The sequence below is a fragment of the Xenia sp. Carnegie-2017 genome, unplaced genomic scaffold (genome assembly GCF_021976095.1).
Source record: "Xenia sp. Carnegie-2017 unplaced genomic scaffold, XeniaSp_v1 HiC_scaffold_19, whole genome shotgun sequence".
NCBI lineage: Eukaryota > Metazoa > Cnidaria > Anthozoa > Malacalcyonacea > Xeniidae > Xenia > Xenia sp. Carnegie-2017.
Window position 1 is genome coordinate 11,090,351 of NW_025813481.1, and position 22,256 is coordinate 11,112,606.

Here is a 22,256-nt window from a genome sequence, read left to right on the forward strand (position 1 = left end):
CTTCAAGGCTTGAGCATTTCTTAAATGCTTTGTACTGCTCAGAACAGGTTTGGGAATAAAGTTTCAACATTGTAACTTGTTTCTTGCAGTATTTCAGCAGAATTGACACAAGTAGGTAGCTATAGATGTAAGTATATTATTGTTATTTCTACGTGTAATGTTTATATGACGGAACTAGCTACGCAGTTGTACAAAAACATTGTATTAACGACAAATTTTACAAATGTGATTTAGCGTTTGTGTTGAAATAGTTGAATTGTAACATTTGTTAAAATTTTGATTTACAGACTAAGTGAATTTAAGCGTTGACGAAATTTTCCCTTTTTGTTGAACGAAGAAGTGACTTCCGCCAATTAATTTTTGTTTGGCTAAGTCAAGACTCTTGATATTCGTCCATTTGTGGCCGGCTATTTTGTCTATCGAAGGTAAATATGTCTTATTAAGTTGTAAACTGAGCAATATAAACTTTGACTTATTTACGTGAAGAAATATTTGAATTGTTATTAATTTGCATTTTCTATATTTCAACATTTTAACCGCTTATTCTAACGTGTACGTGAAATAGGAATGTTAGCAAGAAGAGACTTAAAATGTATAGCCGGAATGCTCTTCATTTTTCAACAGAAAATTCGTTTATATGTTTACCAGCAAATTCTTTATGACGTTGTCTTACGGTTCGTTTGTAACACATTAGAAAGTTCAGCGCAGAAATTTACCAGTGGCTCAAACTACGCACGCGCAGTGAGCGTAATATACAAAGTGTATATAAAATGTGCCCTCCCGGCTATCACCATATTAAAATGGTGACTCCTGCACTTGGGACACAGGACATACGGTTACACATTGTATGGATTGTATTGTAGAGTCACCAGAACGCTCAAACCTATATAGGTGAGCATTGCATAAAGCGAATGCGGTGAACGTTTCTTTATGAGACTCTCTTCACAATCCGACAGTGCTCAAACTACGCACGCGCAGTGAGCGTAATATACAAAGTGTATATACAATGTGCCCTCCCGGCTATCACCGTAGTAAAATGGTGACTCCTGCACTTGGGACACAGGACATACGGTTACACATTGTATGGATTGTATTGTGGAGTCACCAGAGCGCTCAAACCTCTATAGGTGAGCATTGCATATACAATCCATGTATATATATATATAAGTTTGAAAATTTGTAATCCAGGCATTTAATAAATGAAAGATAAAAGTTTCTCCGGATTTAAAGTGAGTTTTAATGAGCTTTCGACTCGTTGCTTCGAGCCTTCATCAGAATGAAAAATATTTATTTACACGTGCTTTTTAGCTTGGAGACGTTTAGAGCGTCTAATTGGAGGAGTGGGTGGGTTAATGTGATTGGATGGGGTGAAATGCGTTGCCATGGGTTTTGGTGTATTGTGAGCATGATTGGTGTTAATAATATTAGAGTGTAGTGTTTTAGTTTTGGTGTTGTTTGTAGTTTTTATGTCCTTTTCCTTTAGTTGTGAGTATATGATGGGTATGTCGACAAAAAACCGGACGAAACAGTAAAAATCGTAACATTGCCATACATAAACGGAACATCAGAAATGACTGCCAGACTTCTTCGACCATTTAATATTAACGTCGCCCACAAACCTACACAAAAACTCAAATCATGTTTCACCAAACATAAAGACAAAACAACAATTCATGATACAACTGACGCGATCTACATAATACCATGTAAAGACTGTTCAAAGCAATACATAGGACAAACATCTAAGAAAATTGAAACAAGACTCACAGAACACAAAAACGCCATAAAACGACGAGATCCGAACTCACTACCGGCAGAACATACCCACGGAAACAACCACACATTCGACTGGACAGAAACTAAAGTACTCGGACGCGCACAGACTAAACACGCACGCGAATTTAAAGAAGCTTGGTACAGTAAAGACAACGACACAATAAACAGACATATCGACATACCCATCATATACTCACAACTAAAGGAAAAGGACATAAAAACTACAAACAACACCAAAACTAAAACACTACACTCTAATATTATTAACACCAATCATACTCACAATACACCAAAACCCATGGCAACGCATTTCACCCCATCCAATCACATTAACCCACCCACTCCAATTAGACGCTCTAAACGTCTCCAAGCTAAAAGCACGTGTAAATAAATATTTTCATTCTGATGAAGGCTCGAAGCAACGAGTCGAAAGCTCATTAAAACTCACTTTAAATCCGGAGAAACTTTTATCTTTCATTTATTAAATGCCTGGATTACAAATTTTCAAACTTATATATATATATATATATATATATATATATATACTGCCTGGTAGGTACGTACAGAAAAAATATTTTCACAAGGCCTCAAAAGCGTAAAACTGGAAATATTTTTGGGGTACCTACCGACGTAAACGGTGAATAACATATTTATTTTTTTATTTTCATAATAAGAAGTTTTCGTTGCAAAATGGCCGAATGTCCGATAAAACTTGATGTTGAGATTAAAATTGGATTGTTTTCTACAAACTTTGTCAGGATAGTAAAATTCGCTCTTGCAATGATAACTTGCATCTGAATACACTTTACCTACTCGTTCAACAATTTACACCGCTTTTAAATCAATTTTAAAAATTTACACTTCACTTCGTACACAAATACAATGTGAAAAAATATCACTTTGGACCTATAGGTAAATATTGTAAAAGCGGCCCGCTCAAGCAACCAATCAAATTGCTGGAAATAAAAAAATATCACTTTGGACTGATAAACAAAAAATATATATATTGTTATGGGCTACTAGAGTCAATTCGAAAATCCTAAGTACTCTCATTTGTAATAAATATTCACAATATTGATCTTTTATTTGAGCTTTTAAGGTTTGACAATGTAACATAATGTTCAATATATGTATATGTGCTTGATTAACGGGCGCAGCACTAATTTTTGAATGTACAATTTATAGGCAGCGAAAAAAGTTCTACTACATCTGAAACCAGTCACGATTCTGGGATTTTGGTAAGCTCTTGTGATCATGATTTTTTCATATTTTATTCCAAGGTATTTTGGAAAAAGAGCATTTTTTGTTACTATAATACTTTCAATTTTCAGATATAAATCCTTTTCGTGTTGGGAAGTCATTTTTATTTGTTATGCATCTTTCAATGCTTTATTCTTGATAAATGTCTTTGTCACATGCTCTGCAGGTTTTTACGGATTTCATGCGAGCGTATAAAGTAAGAAATATGTTTAAAAAAATATGTTGATTTATTTGATGGTTTTTGAGAACAAATCAAATAATTTTACTTTAAATGAGAGTAGAATGCATTGCATCAAATGCATTTTTAAAATGACTAAAAGCTTAACTTTGGTAAAGTTCGCTGAATGGAGAAATTATTTCACACTAAAAGGTGGTAGTTCAAATTGATTTCAAGCGCAGTTAAGCATCGTAAAGCAACCTACGCAAATGAAACCTGAAAATGAAAGTTGTTTTGCTACGCTGTTTTGCTACAAGAAGGAAAACAAAGCGAGAAATTTGTAGCTACTGTCAAAGATAATTTTGTAAAAAATTCAACGAAATAAGCATTTGTATTAAAAATACACAATTTCTTATATATAATTAGAGTTTGAGTTGTAGTCCCAAAAATGTTCTGTTGGTTAAAAAATGTTCCTTCCTGGTTGTTAAAGTTTTTGTGTTATTTCTATTTGACCGAATCAAATTTTTATTTGAACAGAAAAAACAACATGTTGTGTATTAATGAAAGATAAGTTAATTATATTCTTTTGGAATATATTTTTCTCTTTTTGTGGGAAGTTGGCTTCGAACAATCACGACAATAAAGTATAAAAGTTAATATTCTTGTTATATTTATTTCTTTTGGCCACTTTTGTTAAATACATATTTAAATGTAAATTTGTATTGTTTATCTGTCAATTTTCATCAAGTCTGGTACAATTTAACGTTCCAACTATAACTTGTTTAGAAAACTTTTGCATTACATGGACATTCAACTTCGCCAAAGAAACCAGGTAAATTAACAAGAGGTCTTGTTGATAACAGCTTAATTGCATAGGTCATTATATGAATATATGCATGATTAACGGGCGCAGCACTACTTTTTTGAATGTATCTTTTACAGGCAACAGACTTTCTATTACTTCTAAAGCCAGTTGCGATTCTGGAATTTGGGTAAGCTCTTGTAATAATAGTTTTTTTTATATTTTATGTCAAGATATTTTGAAAAAAAGCCAATATTTTTTGTTGCAAGCAATAAAACTTTCAATTTTAAGAAATGAATCTGTTTTGTGTTGGGCAGTTATTTTTAATGTTTCTTTTGCATCTTTTTGTTCTATTTATATGTCTATGTCACATAAGCATTTCTACAAATAAATACTCTTTTTTCAACATGCTGTGCACTTACAACACAACACAACACGATCTATCATTGAGCCATTATTACGTAAGATGCAACTACTTTCACAGCAAAATCTTATTTTTTGGTTGGAAAATATATTTCCACTGCAATTTTTAAATTTTGTTTCCAAGTCCCATTCTATTAAAAACTGTGGAAATAGTCAGAAAAGTAACAACTTTTTCGGCTTTTGAAGCTTTTCTATTTAAAAATCATCAAACTAAAGGAGACCGTCAAACATCAATGATTTGGGGGCTCCTATTCATATATGCATGTCGTATAGAGCGGAAAAGAAGGATTTCTGAAGTTAATTCGACATGTTTATCCACCCAAATGTTTATCAACCAACAGCTCTGCAAAATCAAAATTGTTTTAGAAATTATCAAATACGTCTTTTAAATGACAAACCGTAAAATTCTTAAAGTTGATATTGTTGTTTTTGAACATCAAACATCCAGTAACAATCAATATTTCATTTTTTATACTTGATAGGGCGTCGACAGTCCTCGGAGTTCAATAACGGTAATCCTTATTTGAAACCTTCTATTTTTCTGATAAAAAAATCGAGCAATCAAGTACTTCATTTTTAATGTTGAAAGTCAAATAAGACATGTGTAAGACTTCATAGTTTAACCAATCTAAGAGGTGTTGTATAGGACTTCTCATGACATTTTAGCGATATATATACGTATAATCTACTGCTTTTTACTTTTTCAATAACAGAAATAAATAAACTGGAATTACATAACATTATTTTACAAAATTTATATTTATAAAGTAATCAACATACTAGAGTTTCTTAAGTCTATGAGACGTGTAAGAAAGTAAACTTTTCAACTAACTTTGAAGCATGTGTGTCTTATTTAACTCATCATTCCAAGTCAATACAATATGTGTAAGCAAACATAAATGTTTAATCTCTTGGAATATATTTTATTTTTTTTGTGGGAGCCTGGCTTCGAAAAATCACGACAATAAAGTATAAAAGTTAATATTCTTGTTATATTTATTTCTTTTGGCCACTTTTGTTAAATGCATATTTAAATGTAAATTTGTATTGTTTATCTGTCAATTTTCATCAAGTCTGGTACAATTTAACGTTCCAACTATAATTTGTTTAGAAAACTTTTGCATTACATGGACATTCCACCTCGCCAAAGAAACCAGGTAAATTAACAAGAGGTCTTGTTGATAACAGCTTAATTGCATAGGTCATTATATGAATAAATGCATGATTAACGGGCGCAGCACTACTTTTTTGAATGTATCTTTTACAGGCAACAGACTTTCTATTACTTCTAAAGCCAGTTGCGATTCTGGAATTTGGGTAAGCTGTTGTAATAATAGTTTTTTTATTTTTTATGTCAAGATATTTTGAGAAAAAAGCCGATATTTTTTGTTGCAAGCTATAAAACTTTCAATTTTAAGAAATGAATCTGTTTTGTGTTGGGTAGTTATTTTTAATGTTTCTTTTGCATCTTTTTTGTTCTATTTATATGTCTATGTCACATAAGTATTTCTACAAATAAATACTCTTTTTTCAACATGCTGTGCACTTACAACACATCACAAAAGAGTTGCTTATGTCTATGAGACGTGCAAGAAAGTAAAATTTCAATTAACTTTGAAGCATATGCGTCTTATATAACACATCATTCGAAGTCAATACAATATGTGTAAGCAAACTTAAATGTTTAAGAACTTCTAAATATGTTATTTTACTTATATTGAAGCTACTTAGCGATAATGATTATAGAAGTACAAATTATTTAAAATATCAATGATGGAAGGGCAAAAGAATGTATCAGTTCAATAATTATTTATTTCAATAAAAAACATTGCTAGCATGTGCTCTGCTGATACATGACAAATCAGTTTTTATAGAATAAGAGCCTTTTGCTACTAAAATAATTTGTTGACCTTTACCATCATTGTAAAAATTTGAAACATTGGAATAGAATATTTATTACAAAATCAAATAAGAAAGAAAAAGCAGTTAGTTTTAATATGCCATGAACTGGATCGACCGCTGTTCATATAATATGTTAAAAAAACTAAATGCAAGAAATTGCTTTTAATACAAAACATCGGTTGCCTCATCTTTGTCATTCAAGGTTTTTTTGACTATATTGTCCCAGTTCTATCGTTATTGACTAGTCTTTCTCTTCTGGCGTTTTTTAAAAACAAAATAGTTGTAAACATCATTAAAGAAATTCATAAAACTTGTCAAATGGCTGCAAAATGTTGATAATTTTGGAGGAGGGGAGGTAATATTCAAATATGGATAGTATACTTTATTGGTCTCTACTGAAATCAATTGTGATTACAAATTATAACATGTTAATATGTGTACCCCACACAATTATCAATCTTATTTTAGAGTTTGAGGTGTAGTCCTAAATGACGTTGAGTTAATGTCTGTTTGTCAATAAACATTCGTTGAAGGTTATTAAAGTTTTGTTTACACCTAAACTATATAATTTGTGTTATTTGTTACTCATCGACGTCCATAATTTGTTAGGGACTTCTTGTCTTCAACCAATCACTTAGCCAAAGTATACAAGTTCCATTCCAGTTATATTCATTTCTTTTGGCTAACGATGCTTAGTGCTCATTTAAATGTTAGATGGTGTTTTTTCCGATTGTCATTTTGTATGAAGTCTATGAAAATTTAACATTGCAGCAATAATTTATATAGGAACAATATGCACCACAAGAAAAGTCCAATGTATCACAGAAACCAGGTAAAAGCATGAATACGTGTGACCAGCTGGGGCATGTAAACATGCATAATTATTACAATTTTGCGAAAAAAGAGACCAAAGTAATATGGAATTGATTTTGAAAACGAAAAATCAATAAATCGATAAATAATAGTATAAAATGGTCCCTTGTTCAGTTCCATAATTGGAAAATCGCCAAACACATTTTCATAAGATGCAAATTTGCTCAATCTTATTTCGTAGAAATAAATTTGCCCCATACACATTTCAAAGTTGAAACTATTGGCCTTGCTCACTTTTTAGATAATGTACCAAGTGAACTAATTGATGAGAGAAAATCCTATCAGGAATGTGTAGATATTCAGGTGGTTGAGCAGACATCAACAAAGTACAATCTAGGGACAACTGTTTCAGAATTACCAGAAAATGTTCGAGAAAAGTTGGAAGAACGTTTAAATAAAGGAAGTGAGATATTAGAGAATGACTGGAGAAGGTGATTTTCAAAGGAAACAAAGTCTTATTTGGTTGTAGGGACAAAAAAGGATCCTCCCATACAATGTGATCGTCATAAGTCGTTAGCTTGTCACTTTCAAGAAATTTTTAAAATGAAGCGCAATTTTGAAAATAAACGGCAGCTGCCAGTTTGGTCTTTAATCACACAACTAAAAGAAAAATATTGAGGAAATATTAAGGGACACTGTTAGAAGCACAGTGTTTTTATTTGGGATCATTGATAATTAAAATTTTGCTAAAGGAAGTGGTGTTCGTTGGCTTTATTAAGTCGCTTGGATTTAATAAAAGCTTTATTAAGTGCACAAATATATTGTTGCATATATAAAATTCACATTATTTTCGAGAGAACATTAAGAATGTACATCTATTGATGTCTTTAAGTAAACCTGTCATTTTTATAGGGGGCTACTTTTTTGTCAACCACTTCTAACTCATTTAAAAATACATATTAAAGCCGAGCCCTGTGCTGTTCAAACAGCCATCAAAGGAAACAATGTCTATGAAAAAAGGAGTATTTGTTTGAAAAACAGCAGCGTTTTGTTAAATAACTAACAAGACACAGACAATGTTTTGTTATGTTCGTTTTGTTTTATTGTGTGTGTTTTTTGTATCTTTCATGTAATCCCCAATTCCCGTTGGTAATACCGATTTATCCCATCATACTGTCCCATCTTTCATCCTACCATGTAATTTAATGTTCCTTAAATACTTATTATATAAATATTCCTTACGACTTGTATGTAAATATTGTCTGATGATATCTTGTAAAGTGAGACAAAACGTAACCTCTCTCAAATAATCAAATAAATACCCTTTTTTGTGTATATTTATTTAATAAAATGCTATGATATGAAGCTAAAGTTTATTTATTCTAAGTTCAAATAAAAATTTTTCTTTTTTTAAAGCCTATGCAAAGTATTGAACTTACCACTGGGTAAAGTAAAAAGCATTGCTGAAAAATCCTTTGAAAACGGGACAAAATATGTGTTGAAAACCTGGATTGACAGAGATGGAAAACAGGCCAATGTAAAAGCGCTGATCCTGGCATTAATTGAGTGTAAACAGGGAGGCTTAGCTTATGAAATAGAAAGGGATTTGGATGTTAAGCTCCCTGATCAAGTCGAGAAAGACATTGTGGATGAAGTTAGTGATAGGAGTTTGGACGAAAAGAAAGGTAGCCTGAGCATTTACTTTTTGTTTATTCTATGAATATCGGACTGGCTGGTTAGTATTGATTAATTCTTAAATGATTTTTTTATACAAACCTGTACCTTCATCATACATATGTTTCTCATAACTCATCTTAATTCATGGATCCATTTTTACTTCGCTTGTTTGCTTTTTACTCTAATCCTTCCTACCAGTTATTTATTTCCAGATTTGTTGCATCGTCATGGCCACAGCTGTAGTAAATTAAGAGATATAAAGAGTGTACCTAACCTGAATTATTATATAACTGGCAGTTTATCTATCTATATATATATATATATATAAGTTTGAAAATTTGTAATCCAGGCATTGAATACATAAAAGATAAATGTTTCTCCGGATTTTTAAATGAAAAAGATTACGAGTCGAAAAATTACGAGTCGAGTTTTTATTACGAGTCGAAAGCTCAATAAAAAATCATTTAAAAATCCGGAGAAACGTTTATCTTTTATATATATATATATATATACAAAGTGTATAACAATGTGCCCTCCCGGCCATCACCATAGTAAAATGGTGACTCCTGCACTTGGGACACAGGACGTACGGTCACATTGTATGGATTGTATTGTAGAGTCAGCACAGTGCTCACACCTATAAAGGTGAGATTTGCATATCGCGAACACGGTGAACGTCTCCATATGAGGCTCTCTACACAATCCGACAGTGCTCAAACTACCCACGCGCAGTGAGCGTAATATACAAAGTATATATACAAAAGTGTATATATTATTATGGATAATATTCCTGGATAAAAGAGGCTCGTTGCTTCGAGCCTTCATCAGAATGAGGATATTTATTTACACGTGCTTTTAGCTTGGAGACTTTTAGAGCGTCTAATTAGATGAGTGGGTGGATAAATGTGATTGGATGGGGTGAAATGCGTTGCCATGGGTTTTGGTGTATTGTGAATATGATTGGTGTTAATAATATTATAATGTAGTGTTTTAGTTTTGGTGTTGTTTGTAGTTTTTATGTCCTTTTTCTTTAGTTGTGAGTATATGATGGGTATGTCGACGTGTCTGTTTATTGTGTCGTTGTCTTTACTGTACCAAGCTTCTTTAAATTTGCGTGCGTGTTTAGTCTGTGCGCGTCCGAGTACTTTAGTTTCTGTCCAGTCGAATGTGTGGTTGTTTCCGTGGGTATGTTCTGCCGGTAGTGAGTTAGGATCTCGTCGTGTTATGGCGTTTTTGTGTTCTGACCTCGGATCTCGTCGTGTTATGGCGTTTTTGTGTTCTGTGAGTCTTGTTTCAATTTTCTTAGATGTTTGTCCTATGTATTGCTTTGAAAAGTCTTTACAGGGTATCATGTAGATCGCGTCAGTTGTATCATGAATTGTTGTTTTGTCTTTATCTTTGGTGAAACATGATTTGAGTTTTTGTGTAGGTTTGTGGGCGATGTTAATATTAAATGGTCGAAGAAGTCTGGCAGTCATTTCTGATGTTCCGTTTAGGTATGGTGATGTGACGATTTTTACTGTTTCGTCCGGTTTTTTGTTGCTTTTGTGGTTTGTTTTTTGTTTTGTATTTTGTATATAGTTTTGTTTATGAAGTTTCTAGGGTAATTGTTTTTAATAAATGTGGAGTATAAGTAGTTGCGTTCTGTTTTTTTGGCTTCTTCCGTATTACAATGAGTGTTTATCCTGTTGAAAGGTGTTCGAATGCAGCTTATTTTGTGTTGTGTTGGATGATTGCTGTTGAAATCGAGTATTTGGTCTGTGTGGGTGGTTTTGCGGTATACTTGTGTGTTTAGTGTACCGTCATCTGTTCTGGTTAGTAGGATGTCAAGGAAGGTAAGTTGTTTGTCGTGCTCTTCGTCTTTAGTAAAGTTAATGTTCTTTGTGGTATTGTTTGTGGTGTAGGATTTGTTCAGTTTTGTCTTTCTTGACTATGGCAAAGATGTCGTCGACATATCTTTTCCATAATCTGATGTTTGTGTTGTTTGTGACTGATTGTGTTTCGAGGTGTTGCATGACAGCTTCTGCGAGGAAGGTGCATAGTGGTGATTCCATTGGTGAGCCTGAAATTTGTCTGTAGTATGTGTTTTGGAAGGTGAATTCAGTGGAGAGGCAAAGGTTGAGTAAGTGTAGGATGTCATTTTTGTCTAGTTGTGTTGTAGCTTGCCAAGTTTTGTCGTTTGTGAGTAGTTCGTTTGTAATTTGTTTGGCGATGTCCAGTGGTATGGATTTGAAGAGTGATGTCACGTCGTAGGATATCATGATTTCGTCTGGTCGAAGTTTAATGTTTTTAATACTGGCGAGGAAAGTGGTGGCATTTCTGATGGTGTGATTTGAATTTTTGACTAATGGATACAGAATGTTATAAAGATATTTTGAAAGTTCATACGTAGGTGATCCTGGAAGCGATACGATAGGTCGAAGTGGGTTGTTTTCTTTGTGGATTTTTGGTAGTCCGTAGAATTTGGCGGTGGATGCGTCATTGGGTCGGATTCTTCTGTAGTCGTTTTCGTTTAGTTTCTTTTTGTCTATTAGTTTCTTTTTGTCTTTTAGTTGTTTTGTCTTTTAGTTATGTTTTCACCAAACATAAAGACAAAACAACAATTCATGATACAACTGACGCGATCTACATAATACCATGTAAAGACTGTTCAAAGCAATACATAGGACAAACATCTAAGAAAATTGAAACAAGACTTACAGAACACAAAAACGCCATAAAACGACGAGATCCGAACTCACTACCGGCAGAACATACCCACAGAAACAACCACACATTCGACTGGACAGAAACTAAAGTACTCGGACGCGCACTGACTAAACACGCACACGAATTTAAAGAAGCTTGGTACAGTAAAGATAACGACACAATAAACAGACATATCGACATACCCATCATATACTCACCACTAAAGAAAAAGGAAGTAAAAACTACAAACAACACAAAAACTAAAACACAACATTGTAATATTATTAACACCAATCATATTCACAATACACCAAAACCCATGGCAACGCATTTCACCCCATCCAATCACATTTATCCACCCACTCATCTATTTAGACGCTCTAAACGTCTCCAATCTAAAAGCACGTGTAAATAAATATCCTCATTCTGATGAAGGCTCGAAGCAACGAGTCGAAAGCTCAATAAAACTCACTTAAAATCCGGAGAAACTTTTATCATTTATGTATTAAATGCCTGGATTACAAATTTTCAAACTTATATATATATGGTACAAATGTTGATAAAGTTTTCTTGGATAATTCAAAATAGATTAGAGTGCTTTGTCACTTCAATTTTGACAACTTTTTCTGAGAGAAAACCTTTATTTATTGTTATGTTTGTACCTATAAAAATGAGCAGAATTGTCTTACCTAAATAGTGTATGAAAAATTTCAAAATAAGGATCTTAAAAACTGCGTGGAAAGCTATGTGTGTTTTTTTGCCAGGGAGTGACGTGAGATAGGTGCGTTATTAAGCAAAATTACTTTAAGCAAAGCGTTGGAAACAACTTACCTATAACATAACGGATAAAGAAACAAGTACAGGTCTTCTGAATATGACTTTTTCTACAATACGTAAAATCTCTCCCTAAACTAATCTGCAGCTAATATGTCAGTCATAGCCCAATTGGATTAAGAGTGTATGGTTCTTATTAGAGATGAATTCTGCGTATTTGTAAAACACGGATTTATTAACAAGCAATGTAGCTTTTGCCCTCAAAGCCTAAAAGCGTCCCATGTTTATGAAATATTGGCCAGCAATAAGACTAAAAACTTAATTAGTACAATAGAAGAATTTTGGGAAAACATCTGATGGAGAAATACACCACTTTATATTTGGTCAGTAAAGTTGATATTATGTTGAACGTGCATGCATTCCCGTAAGAAAATCTAGGTCCAGACTATTATTTCGATTTTTAACCAATGTCCAAGCCATGCTGCTCTGCAAATAGGCCAGAACCCATATACCTCTCCCGCATTCAAAGATGCTCCCTAACTTGCTACCTGTTAATTTATGAGTCTGTTACTGAACACTTCACGTAATGTGATCCAAGAAATGGGCTCCAACAGGATCCAACACTTAAGTAATACAAGAGAGCTAAATCCAATTGAAAGTGAAAGCAATTAACACAAATTTTTCTTCAACAAATGTTTAATTTACACTCAATCGTAAGAAACTGATTCTTTTTATAACCTGTGGCATCAAATGAAGGAACTTTGTGTAATACTACAATTTCATACTGACTACAGTGCGGTTAAGCTTGATAGTTTCTATCCAAAGAGAAAAACATTAATTCTGCAACGCATGCGCTTTTTAAATCACGAATTCAACGATTCGTTATACTGCTGGTAGATGGCTTTATGTCTATATTTTTTTTCCTCATTTAAATGGTATTACTTTTGTTTATGTATTTACATTTTTCATTATGTGATATTTTTTTTTATTTTTGTAAAGGTCCTAACTACCAAGTGATCTGTGATGATAGTTCTATTAATGAAAGCTCCAATCACGAGAGCTCCAATGAAGGAGGTTCCATTCACAACCGCTTCAATGGGAACAGTTCTAATTTTGGAAGTTCTAGGGATGATGATCGTTTATTTAAAAATATATTTCTTGATGACGAATATAACATTCGAAAAGATATCCACGATAAGCTGAGAAGGTGAAACTTTTTCACCACGATTCATTCAAGTCTAGGGACTGGGCATCTTATGCATGAGGAAAAATTTATAAATAGCTTGATAAAAAACAAGAGTTTGCAAAAAATTGCAACTCTTCAAACTTATAAAGTAATGAAAATATTCAAAGATATTTTTGACTGAAGAACTAAAAAATATTCATACGTTGCAACAGTTTCACAATCCCCTTTTTCTCTTGAATCTCACTTGTTTTAGATTCATAACATAATTATTACTGATAATACTATACAAGGCGCTAATTCATTTATTTATTCATGGTTACTTTATCTGAACTTTTTATATTTTCTTATACAGTTTACGCTGGATTTGCGGAGAGTATGGATTAGCTCGTGCAAATGCGAAGATACCACATTTTCACTTGTATGTCTCAGTTGATTATGACGAAGAAAGTTTGGAGAAGGCTGAAGATGTTCTGAAAACGGAAATTGATAAGAAATTCGGATCAAATGCTTGGATGCATTTTGAATTTCGTTTAAAACGACCGACAACACCAAAGCTTCAACTGCTGTCAGATATTGTCGTAAGAAGAAAGGATGCAAGAGGAACATTGACGATGTTCTGTTGCCAAAATGGTAAACGTTACGCCCTGACATGTTGTCATGTTTGTTATTTCAAGAAAGATGAAGAAAATAGTGACCACGAATTTTTTGAAATACTCAGCAAAAATCAAAATAACCCAAATCATGTTAAATTACATTTGAATTCAAACAAGTATTTCTACAATCCTTCAGAAAATCAGGAAATACGATTAGGAAATTTCAGTAACTATATTTTACAAAGCAATGCAGACATTATTGCAATAGAGGTCAATGAAAATGCTCCAGTAAACTGCAGAAAAAATGGAAGAAAAGAACGTTCTTTGAAGGAGGTATGCACTGATCTAAATAAACAATTCATAAAAGCAGGTCCAGTTAAAGTTAAAAAATACGGAAAGGAGCAGAGAGAGGGGGAAATTGTCGAAATTGCCTTTTCTTATTATGCTCGTCAGGAGGGATTTGAAATTACTGATGGTGTTTTGGTGAAATGTCCTGAAACGTTCCTTGAAAACGGCGAGTCTGGTGTGCTTGTATATTTTGTTGATGAAAATGGCAAAGAACAAGCTTTTGGATATGGTGTTGCAGAATGGTGCCGTGACCTTAAACAAAAACCTGAAAGCCCCACGTATAAATTCTATTTATGCTTCAAGCTAGATATAGCTTTAAAAGAGTTATTTGGAAAAGAAAATTGCGAGACCTGTGATTGTTTTGATCAAAATGGGAATTACATTGATGATATTAAAGGTTATACAAAATTTATTTTCTTCTGACACGAAATAATCGTTGTATTTCACCGATAAATCTTGGACATTTTAAATTACTTTTTTACTGGCTCATTTTTTATTATGTTCCAACTATATTTTGAATCAGATGATTGTCTATACTTATTTCATGACATCAACTAGCATTTACCTGCAACTTCAAAAAAGTGTTTAAGTCTTGTCCATAGGCAGTACTGTACTGTACAACTATATTGCAATTCAGTAATCTCCTCATAAATATAAGTAAAAATATGGAGAAGTAAAATAAATGATAGAGTATCTAGGAGTACAACATCTCATATACTAACTCAGTTTCAGATATATTTGATCATCCATTCCACTTCTTTATATCTATTTGATGAGTGCTGAAATGTATGTTCTATTATAGAATTCACATCTTCGAATGCAAGCCTATCATATACTACATCAATCAATTCGGAGCCATCAGGTAAGTCATCGCAAAAATGTGCAAATTCTAAACATACACTACAACCTTACAGAAACGACATACTGTATAGACAACAAATTTGTGATTACATCATTATGCTTATGTACTATGAAGTTTATACAGTATATTGTATTTTTGCGTTATTTATGCGGTTGTTGTTGTGCTGTAATATCATTGACCTTAGCTGAGTTTTTGGATCGTAGAATACATTTATAAAGTTGTAGAGCTACTTTATAAAGAGTAAAATTCTAGTGAGCATATGAAAAGGCCAAAAGTTTGGAATAACCGATGGGTTAAAAGCCATAATACAAAACTGAAGAGGGGCGGATCTAACATTTTTGTTTACAATAATCTTTTCGAAAATGATATTAATACTGTTTTGCAAAATGCAATTACAACATTCGAAACTGTACAGACTGCAAGAACGAATGACAGATTCTATTTCTGTCAGCCAACGCTAGGCTATGAATAATTTAATATTGTAAACAAAGTATATAGATTGTGCGATAGACGTCTTTAAATACGACACGGTTAACTTGAATGGCTCGCTCACTAAATTAACCCTTTACTTGGCAGTGTAGCAGATGTGCAACAATCATGAAAGAAAAATGTGTGCAAACTTTTTGAGAAATTCGCGAAGTAAAGGATTGAAACTAGTTTTATATTTGGTAAACAATGTCGTTTAAGCCAATCGAGTAGCACGTTAGCGGGCAGTATCGTGCCGGTCCAGCTATTAACTCACGATATGCAAATATTGCTGTGTTCACTGACTGCGTGTCAAGAAAAATAGATTTGTAATGAAATGAATAATGGTCATCTTTCATAATTTACAAAGTAGTTGAAAATCTGCAGGCTGGCTATGCTATTAATGGCAGACACAGCCATGTAGTGAGCAGAAAAGATAACTATGCTGCGAAGCTTAAAAACACAGTAAAAATGGCGATTTATATACATAAGCAAAATATTGTTGATCATACAACAACGTTTTATTTTGAGTTTTTAATGACTTCACTCCATAAAGGGTTTTTCATAGTGGAAACTACAAAAGTGAAAAAGATTGTCTTTGCTGTACTCGTTTCTATTGTCAACGAAAAACAGAATAAACATAGCTACAAAATCCATTTAGTGGTTTCGTATTTAATCACGTAATTTTTCGAAAACAACAATCGTAATTTTTATAGATTGCTGCAATATTGTAAAGATCAATATTTCATGACAGGCATACATGAGCTTTTGCATGGTTTATGATTAACATAAGCAGAGAAAGTACAGACTGACCGAGCAGACAGATATTAAGTTGCTTCTTTATTAATATTGATTTGAATTAGCTATGTAAAACACGATGGTGCTAGTTTTAAGCATAGTGCTGAGAACGATTGTCAGTCATGCTTACCCTAGCTGTACCATACAAGATTTAATAACTTGAAAGGAAACAAGAATAAAATAGGTACGCATTGCGTACATGTGGGTAGCCTGTAAAACAAGAGGCGCAGAAAGCCTGAAAGAAGTGGAGTGGCAGTGAGGTCAATTGCGGCAGGTTAGACGCACAAAAAGTGTCTTAGCTCAAGATGAGAATTTGCAATATTTATAAAATTAATAGTTCGAAACTGTTTTGACACCATCGGGTGATTGCGATTAAACATCAGAATAGGACCATATTTTAAATTACATTATATTTAACATTTTCATGATTAGATTTTGTTATGATAAGATTTTGTTTTTTCTCAACATTTATTATTAAAAACATTAAATTGTACACTTTTATTTCAAATTTTATGCTTTCTTGAATCAGGTTATATACAATCACAAATAAGTAAACTTATTGATATTTAAGCGATTTGAAAATTTGGTTACATTACTTGGACAGTTGAAGCTATTAGATTCAAATTTGTATACTTAGAGCACAATAAAATCATTGATAATACTTCTTTGAACTTTAAATTCAGTTGAGTCATGTTTTATCGCCTTCATGTAACCTTTGTAATCCATGCCTGGTACATAAATTATGTTTAAAATATATGACTTTTTTGAAACACTAATTTCATTGATTGACTAGCTGTTTATCTTGATGATTTGAATTTTCGCTAGTAGTAACAAAATTGGCAGTATTTTGGGGGGCTTACCGGACATAAAACCTACACACGAAATTTTGCAGTAACATAGTGGTTAGCTGCGCATGCGCGGTGGCTGCCCAAAAAAATTATGCTTTGATAAGATTATGATTTTATATGAACCAGCATTCCTGATCACTTGAATCGTTGTTGGTGGCAGGGGCGAGAATAGAACGTTAATTGAAGGCTGGGGGTGTATATATTCACTTATTAAGCTCTTCCCTGCTGATTTCCTTTGTTTGCGATGTTAATTTCAAAAGAAGTCAGCAGAGCAGAGCTAAATATAGTAATATTTATCCCCCAATTAAGCGTTCTATTTTCGCCTCTGGCTGGTGGCACTGTTTTTAGATGATGATTAACGTTTTTTAAATATGAAAATAGAGAAATTGATTTTTTGATTACACTGAATTAAAAAAATTGTCCGTTTTCAAATTTTACCTAAAGCATTAAGAAGCAAACTATGAACTTTGTAACTATAATTCAAGAAATATAATCACATTGCACAATGCTTGTTAAAATCCAATCAATCCAACCATATACACACTTTCTAACAAAGGAGTTATTGTATATGTAGAATACAGTAGATACAACGTGTAAAATGACTTAATTCGGACAAAGTTTGTATACAAAAGATTAATGAAACAATATTTGATAAACATGGACTGTTCTTTACTTAAATAAGCAACTTGGAATAATTTAAGCGTATTCGTTAAAATAGTTACCCAGCATATATATTTATTATAGAAAATAAGTCATATCTCGAAATTAATACAATATATATTTTTACTGTAAATATGTATGCATAAACACTAAGACAACTCTATTTTACAGACCTAAATATTGTCCCGATTTTTGTTACAATCGAAATGAATAACTCGATAACATTCTTTAACTCTTATACGACCTTTGCATTTTCAACTTTATGTTTCCATATTTATATAGTTATTATAGTAGACACATTATATTTCAAAATTGATACAATATATATTCTTCATCTGTAGATAATTCTACAAACCTAAAATGTTGCCTACATTTAAAAGCCTTTGTCAAGGTTTGCAGTGGGTCTCTAACCCAAAAGCTTTTTATTTTTCATTGAGTTAATTAGGGTTTAAAAATTAATAGTGTAAGCATTGGTAATAAATGTTCAATTAAAATGTTTATTTATTTTAGAAACCATTTATTCGAATGCAGGCACGTCAAATATTGTATTAATGAATTTGGTGCCATAAGTCATTAAGAGACTGCGTGAAAAAGGCTAATTGAAAAAACAGTTTCTATTGTTTTAGAACCCAAGTCTTTAAAAGCTAGCTCATCGGCCACTACTTCTATCAAATCGCAGCCATCCGGTAAGTCATTACAAAATAAAAAATAGAGGCTTGGAGAACTTGTTAACTGATATTTTATGTTCATTGAGATACCAGATATGATTTAGGGATTAATTTTCAGGTTGAGATTTCTGGTAACAATCGAAATATTACCATGAATAACTCGATAACATTTTTCAATTCTAATACAGCCTACCATTTTTAGTTTATATTCCCACATTTATGTTCTTTGAGACACATTATATGATAATATGCATAATTTCAGGTAAAGAGTTTTGGTAATAAACGAGATATTACTATAAATAATTTCACAACATTCCTCACATCTGCAATAATAGCCTGCATGAACCGACGTCAAGGGGTGACAAATTTCTCATGGGTGGGGGGCGAGCTATAGAAGACGCTTCTTCGCTATCAAGTACACTCGTTTGACATAGGCTATGCATTTTCCACTTTATGTTCCCATATTTACGGAAACAGTGTCTGCCAATGATTTTGTGAACAACCAGTCATCCACCGTGTATAATCTACAAACAACCTACTGTGAATTACCTAATCATGTTCTGAGAAAGTTGGAAGAACGTTTAAATAAAGGCAATGAGGTATTAGAGAAAGACTGGAGAAGGTAATCACCTTAAAATAACTTAAAATTTAAATTCAACCTTACCTGTATGATATTTGAGTTTATTACTACTTTACACAAATGATTACGCTGGCGTACTGCTGAACTATATTCTAAAATTGCTTCATTTTCAAGCCTTTACAAAGTACTGAAACTTCCACCAGAAAAGATACACATCGTTTCAGAAAAACATTTTAAGAATCCCACAAAATTTGTGCTTAAAACATGGTATGACAGGGATGGACGAAGTGCTTCATTGAAAGAATTGAAGCGAGGAAGGTGGATAGTTGTGACCCCATTTTTGTGCCTGAAATTTGTCTGTATTATATTTTAGAGGGCGAATTCAGTTGAGAGGCAAAGGTTGAGTAAGTCTAGGATATCATTTTTGTCTAGTTGTGTTGTAGCTTGCCAAAATTTGTCGTTTGTGAGTAGTTCGTTCGTAATTTGTTTGGCTATGTCTAGTGGTATGGATGTGAAGAGTGATGTCACGTCGTAGGAAAGCACGATTTCGTCTGGTCGTAGTTTGATGTTTTCAATACTGGCGAAGAAATTGGCGGCATTTTTGATGGTATGAGGTGAATTTTTTAGTAATGGATAGAGAATGCTACAAAGATATTTTGAAAGTTCATACGTAGGTGATCCTGGAAGCGATACGATAGGTCGAAACGGGTTGTTTTCTTTGTGGATTTTTGGTAGTCCATAATATTTGGTGGTGGATGCGTCATTGGTCGTTTTCGGTTAGTTTCTTTTTGTCTTTTAGTTGTTTCAGTTTCTGGTTGACGCGGTTGGTGGTCTTTTTGCTGGGATTGGCGCGAAGAAGTTCGTAGGTGGTGGTGTCTGGTAGGAGGGTTTTGGCTTTGTCCATGTAATCTGATCGGTCTATGATAACTGTTTTGATCATGTAACTTTAATATCCTCTATTATATAGCTCTAAAATTAGTCAGGGACCTACCGGAACATTTAAAAGACGCGTTAATAGAGAGATTAAACCGATTTCATGTTGACGTTCTCTCAGAAATTGCTACAAACATGTTGGAGGTGCAATATTACGTGCATAACAGTGCTGACTTAATGGCTAAATTGAAGGAAAAGAAAATCAGGTTTCTGTTTCGGGAGTTTCGAAGGAAAGATCAATTTAAGGATGTTGTCCTTTGGATGAGAAAAAAATTTCCTGTCGGCAGCACGGGTATAAAGACTAAAGCAAATTATGTAGATGTGAACATTATGTTACTGCAGCTATGACATATCTACAGCAAAAGAAAGATTTTTAGTGCAAAGTGAAATGATGCTTTTTTAAACCCTACAAAAATATCCATTTGATTTTTTGTGTCATTTAAACTTACATAGGTCCTTTAAATTGTGATGACGAAGAAAAAACTGAGAAAATGAACTTTGGCATTCGAAGGGAGGTCTCGATACGTTTGAATTGTAAGTGAAATTGTAACTGAGTGTGACATGTGCTGTTAATTGGTACATTGAAAATTTGCCATCAGTTGATATCTGATTCTAACCGCAACGCTAGCTTATTCCATATTCATGAATAATGATATCATAGAATTTTTTTCAACAGAGGAGGAATAGACTTGCAAAAGATCAAGCACAAGTTGTTGCTTAATATGTTACTCAACCATTTAAAATTATATATTTAGATAACACATACGTAATGCATCTTCAACAACGTTTAAATTTATGAGAAAAATTGTTCAATGCAGAGTAAAATAAAATTTAAATCAGATTTGAGACATGTGACTTATATATTGGTGGATTTATTGAAACAGTTTCTAATTGTCTTTATTCTTTGCGTATTTAATATGTTTTGTTAAATTTGCCAATATGTATAATCATTATTAACGAATTTTCTATCGTTCACAGTGGAAAACTATTGGGAAACGTTTGCAAGGCACCGCGTTATGGACGTGACAATAATTGACTTCCGCAAATTTACGAAGTCTGAAAATCCTGCTGAGGAAGTGATATCTCGATGGGAATCCAAGAATAAATCAACTGTTGGATTGCTGTATGATATACTGGTTGATTGCGAATTGTACAATATCGCTGATCTTTTATAATGCAAAAACAATGTTTACTATAGTGCCTGGAAAATAATTGTAAACTTTAGTGTCACGTATGTGTATCTGCCAGAGGCGAATGCGTATCCATTCTGATTATTTAGTTTTGCTTTGAAAAATTTTCATCGCTTACTCACTGCAACATGATGATAATGTTCTGAAATTCAGGTAGCAGTACTAAAACTTGAGACATAGCAACACGTCGAGACAGTATTATTCATTTCTTCATTATTGGCATGGCACCCTTAAATTTTGTAAATATGTTAACACATGTTTTTGGACTTTTGATGAGCAAGTTAAGTCTTGGCCGCCATGTTGAATAATTTTAACAAAGGATTTTCTTTATTTACAATGCAAAAATGTCATCCAACATGGCACAAATTGCATTATTCTCTCACTCTCATAGGAATGCTCGCACACCTCCAATTGTTAAAATATCCTATATGTTTTTTTTCATTATTATTGATTTGCACAATGTCCTTTTTTGTGATATTCTTCATTTCAAAGCAAAATAAAAGGGCTTGTACAAATTTAACGTATATATACCAGGTATCTCAAATAAACTGCTCATCTTTGATATCAGCCGACATTTAGAACTTGCATGATTCATGAATAATTTTACTCCAAAGAATCGTAATTGGAACTGAAATGAATTTCATGCTTGAAGTTTGCAATACACAGTATCTGTAATTTGCCGCGACAGATCATGGGTACGTCAATATAAAGCACTGCAGAACAATTTGAAATATATTTACATTTCCAAACCCTTAGAGATAAGTCCGTTGGTAAAACTACACTCTTTAGAAATTTAAAACCAAAAGCGTTTTTCTGGAAGTACTTTGAATTAAAAATTGAGCACTTATAATTT

General features: G+C 33.0%; 1 protein-coding gene across 1 annotated transcript; it reads left to right on the top strand.

The window, feature by feature from the left end:
- The first annotated feature begins 352 nt into the window (after positions 1-352).
- LOC124438784 lies at positions 353-21,923 on the top strand. The gene is made up of 17 exons (XM_046988980.1): positions 353-425; positions 2,962-3,014; positions 3,980-4,025; positions 4,136-4,185; positions 4,901-4,930; positions 5,530-5,575; positions 5,686-5,735; positions 7,107-7,152; positions 7,435-7,624; positions 8,550-8,818; positions 13,272-13,479; positions 13,811-14,796; positions 15,202-15,261; positions 18,659-18,718; positions 20,248-20,505; positions 20,667-20,747; positions 21,192-21,923. The coding sequence occupies exons 12-17, from the start codon at positions 13,971-13,973 to the stop codon at positions 21,386-21,388; spliced, it is 1,482 nt and encodes a 493-aa protein (XP_046844936.1). The 5' UTR covers positions 353-425; positions 2,962-3,014; positions 3,980-4,025; positions 4,136-4,185; positions 4,901-4,930; positions 5,530-5,575; positions 5,686-5,735; positions 7,107-7,152; positions 7,435-7,624; positions 8,550-8,818; positions 13,272-13,479; positions 13,811-13,970; the 3' UTR covers positions 21,389-21,923.
- The last annotated feature ends 333 nt before the right edge of the window (positions 21,924-22,256 follow it).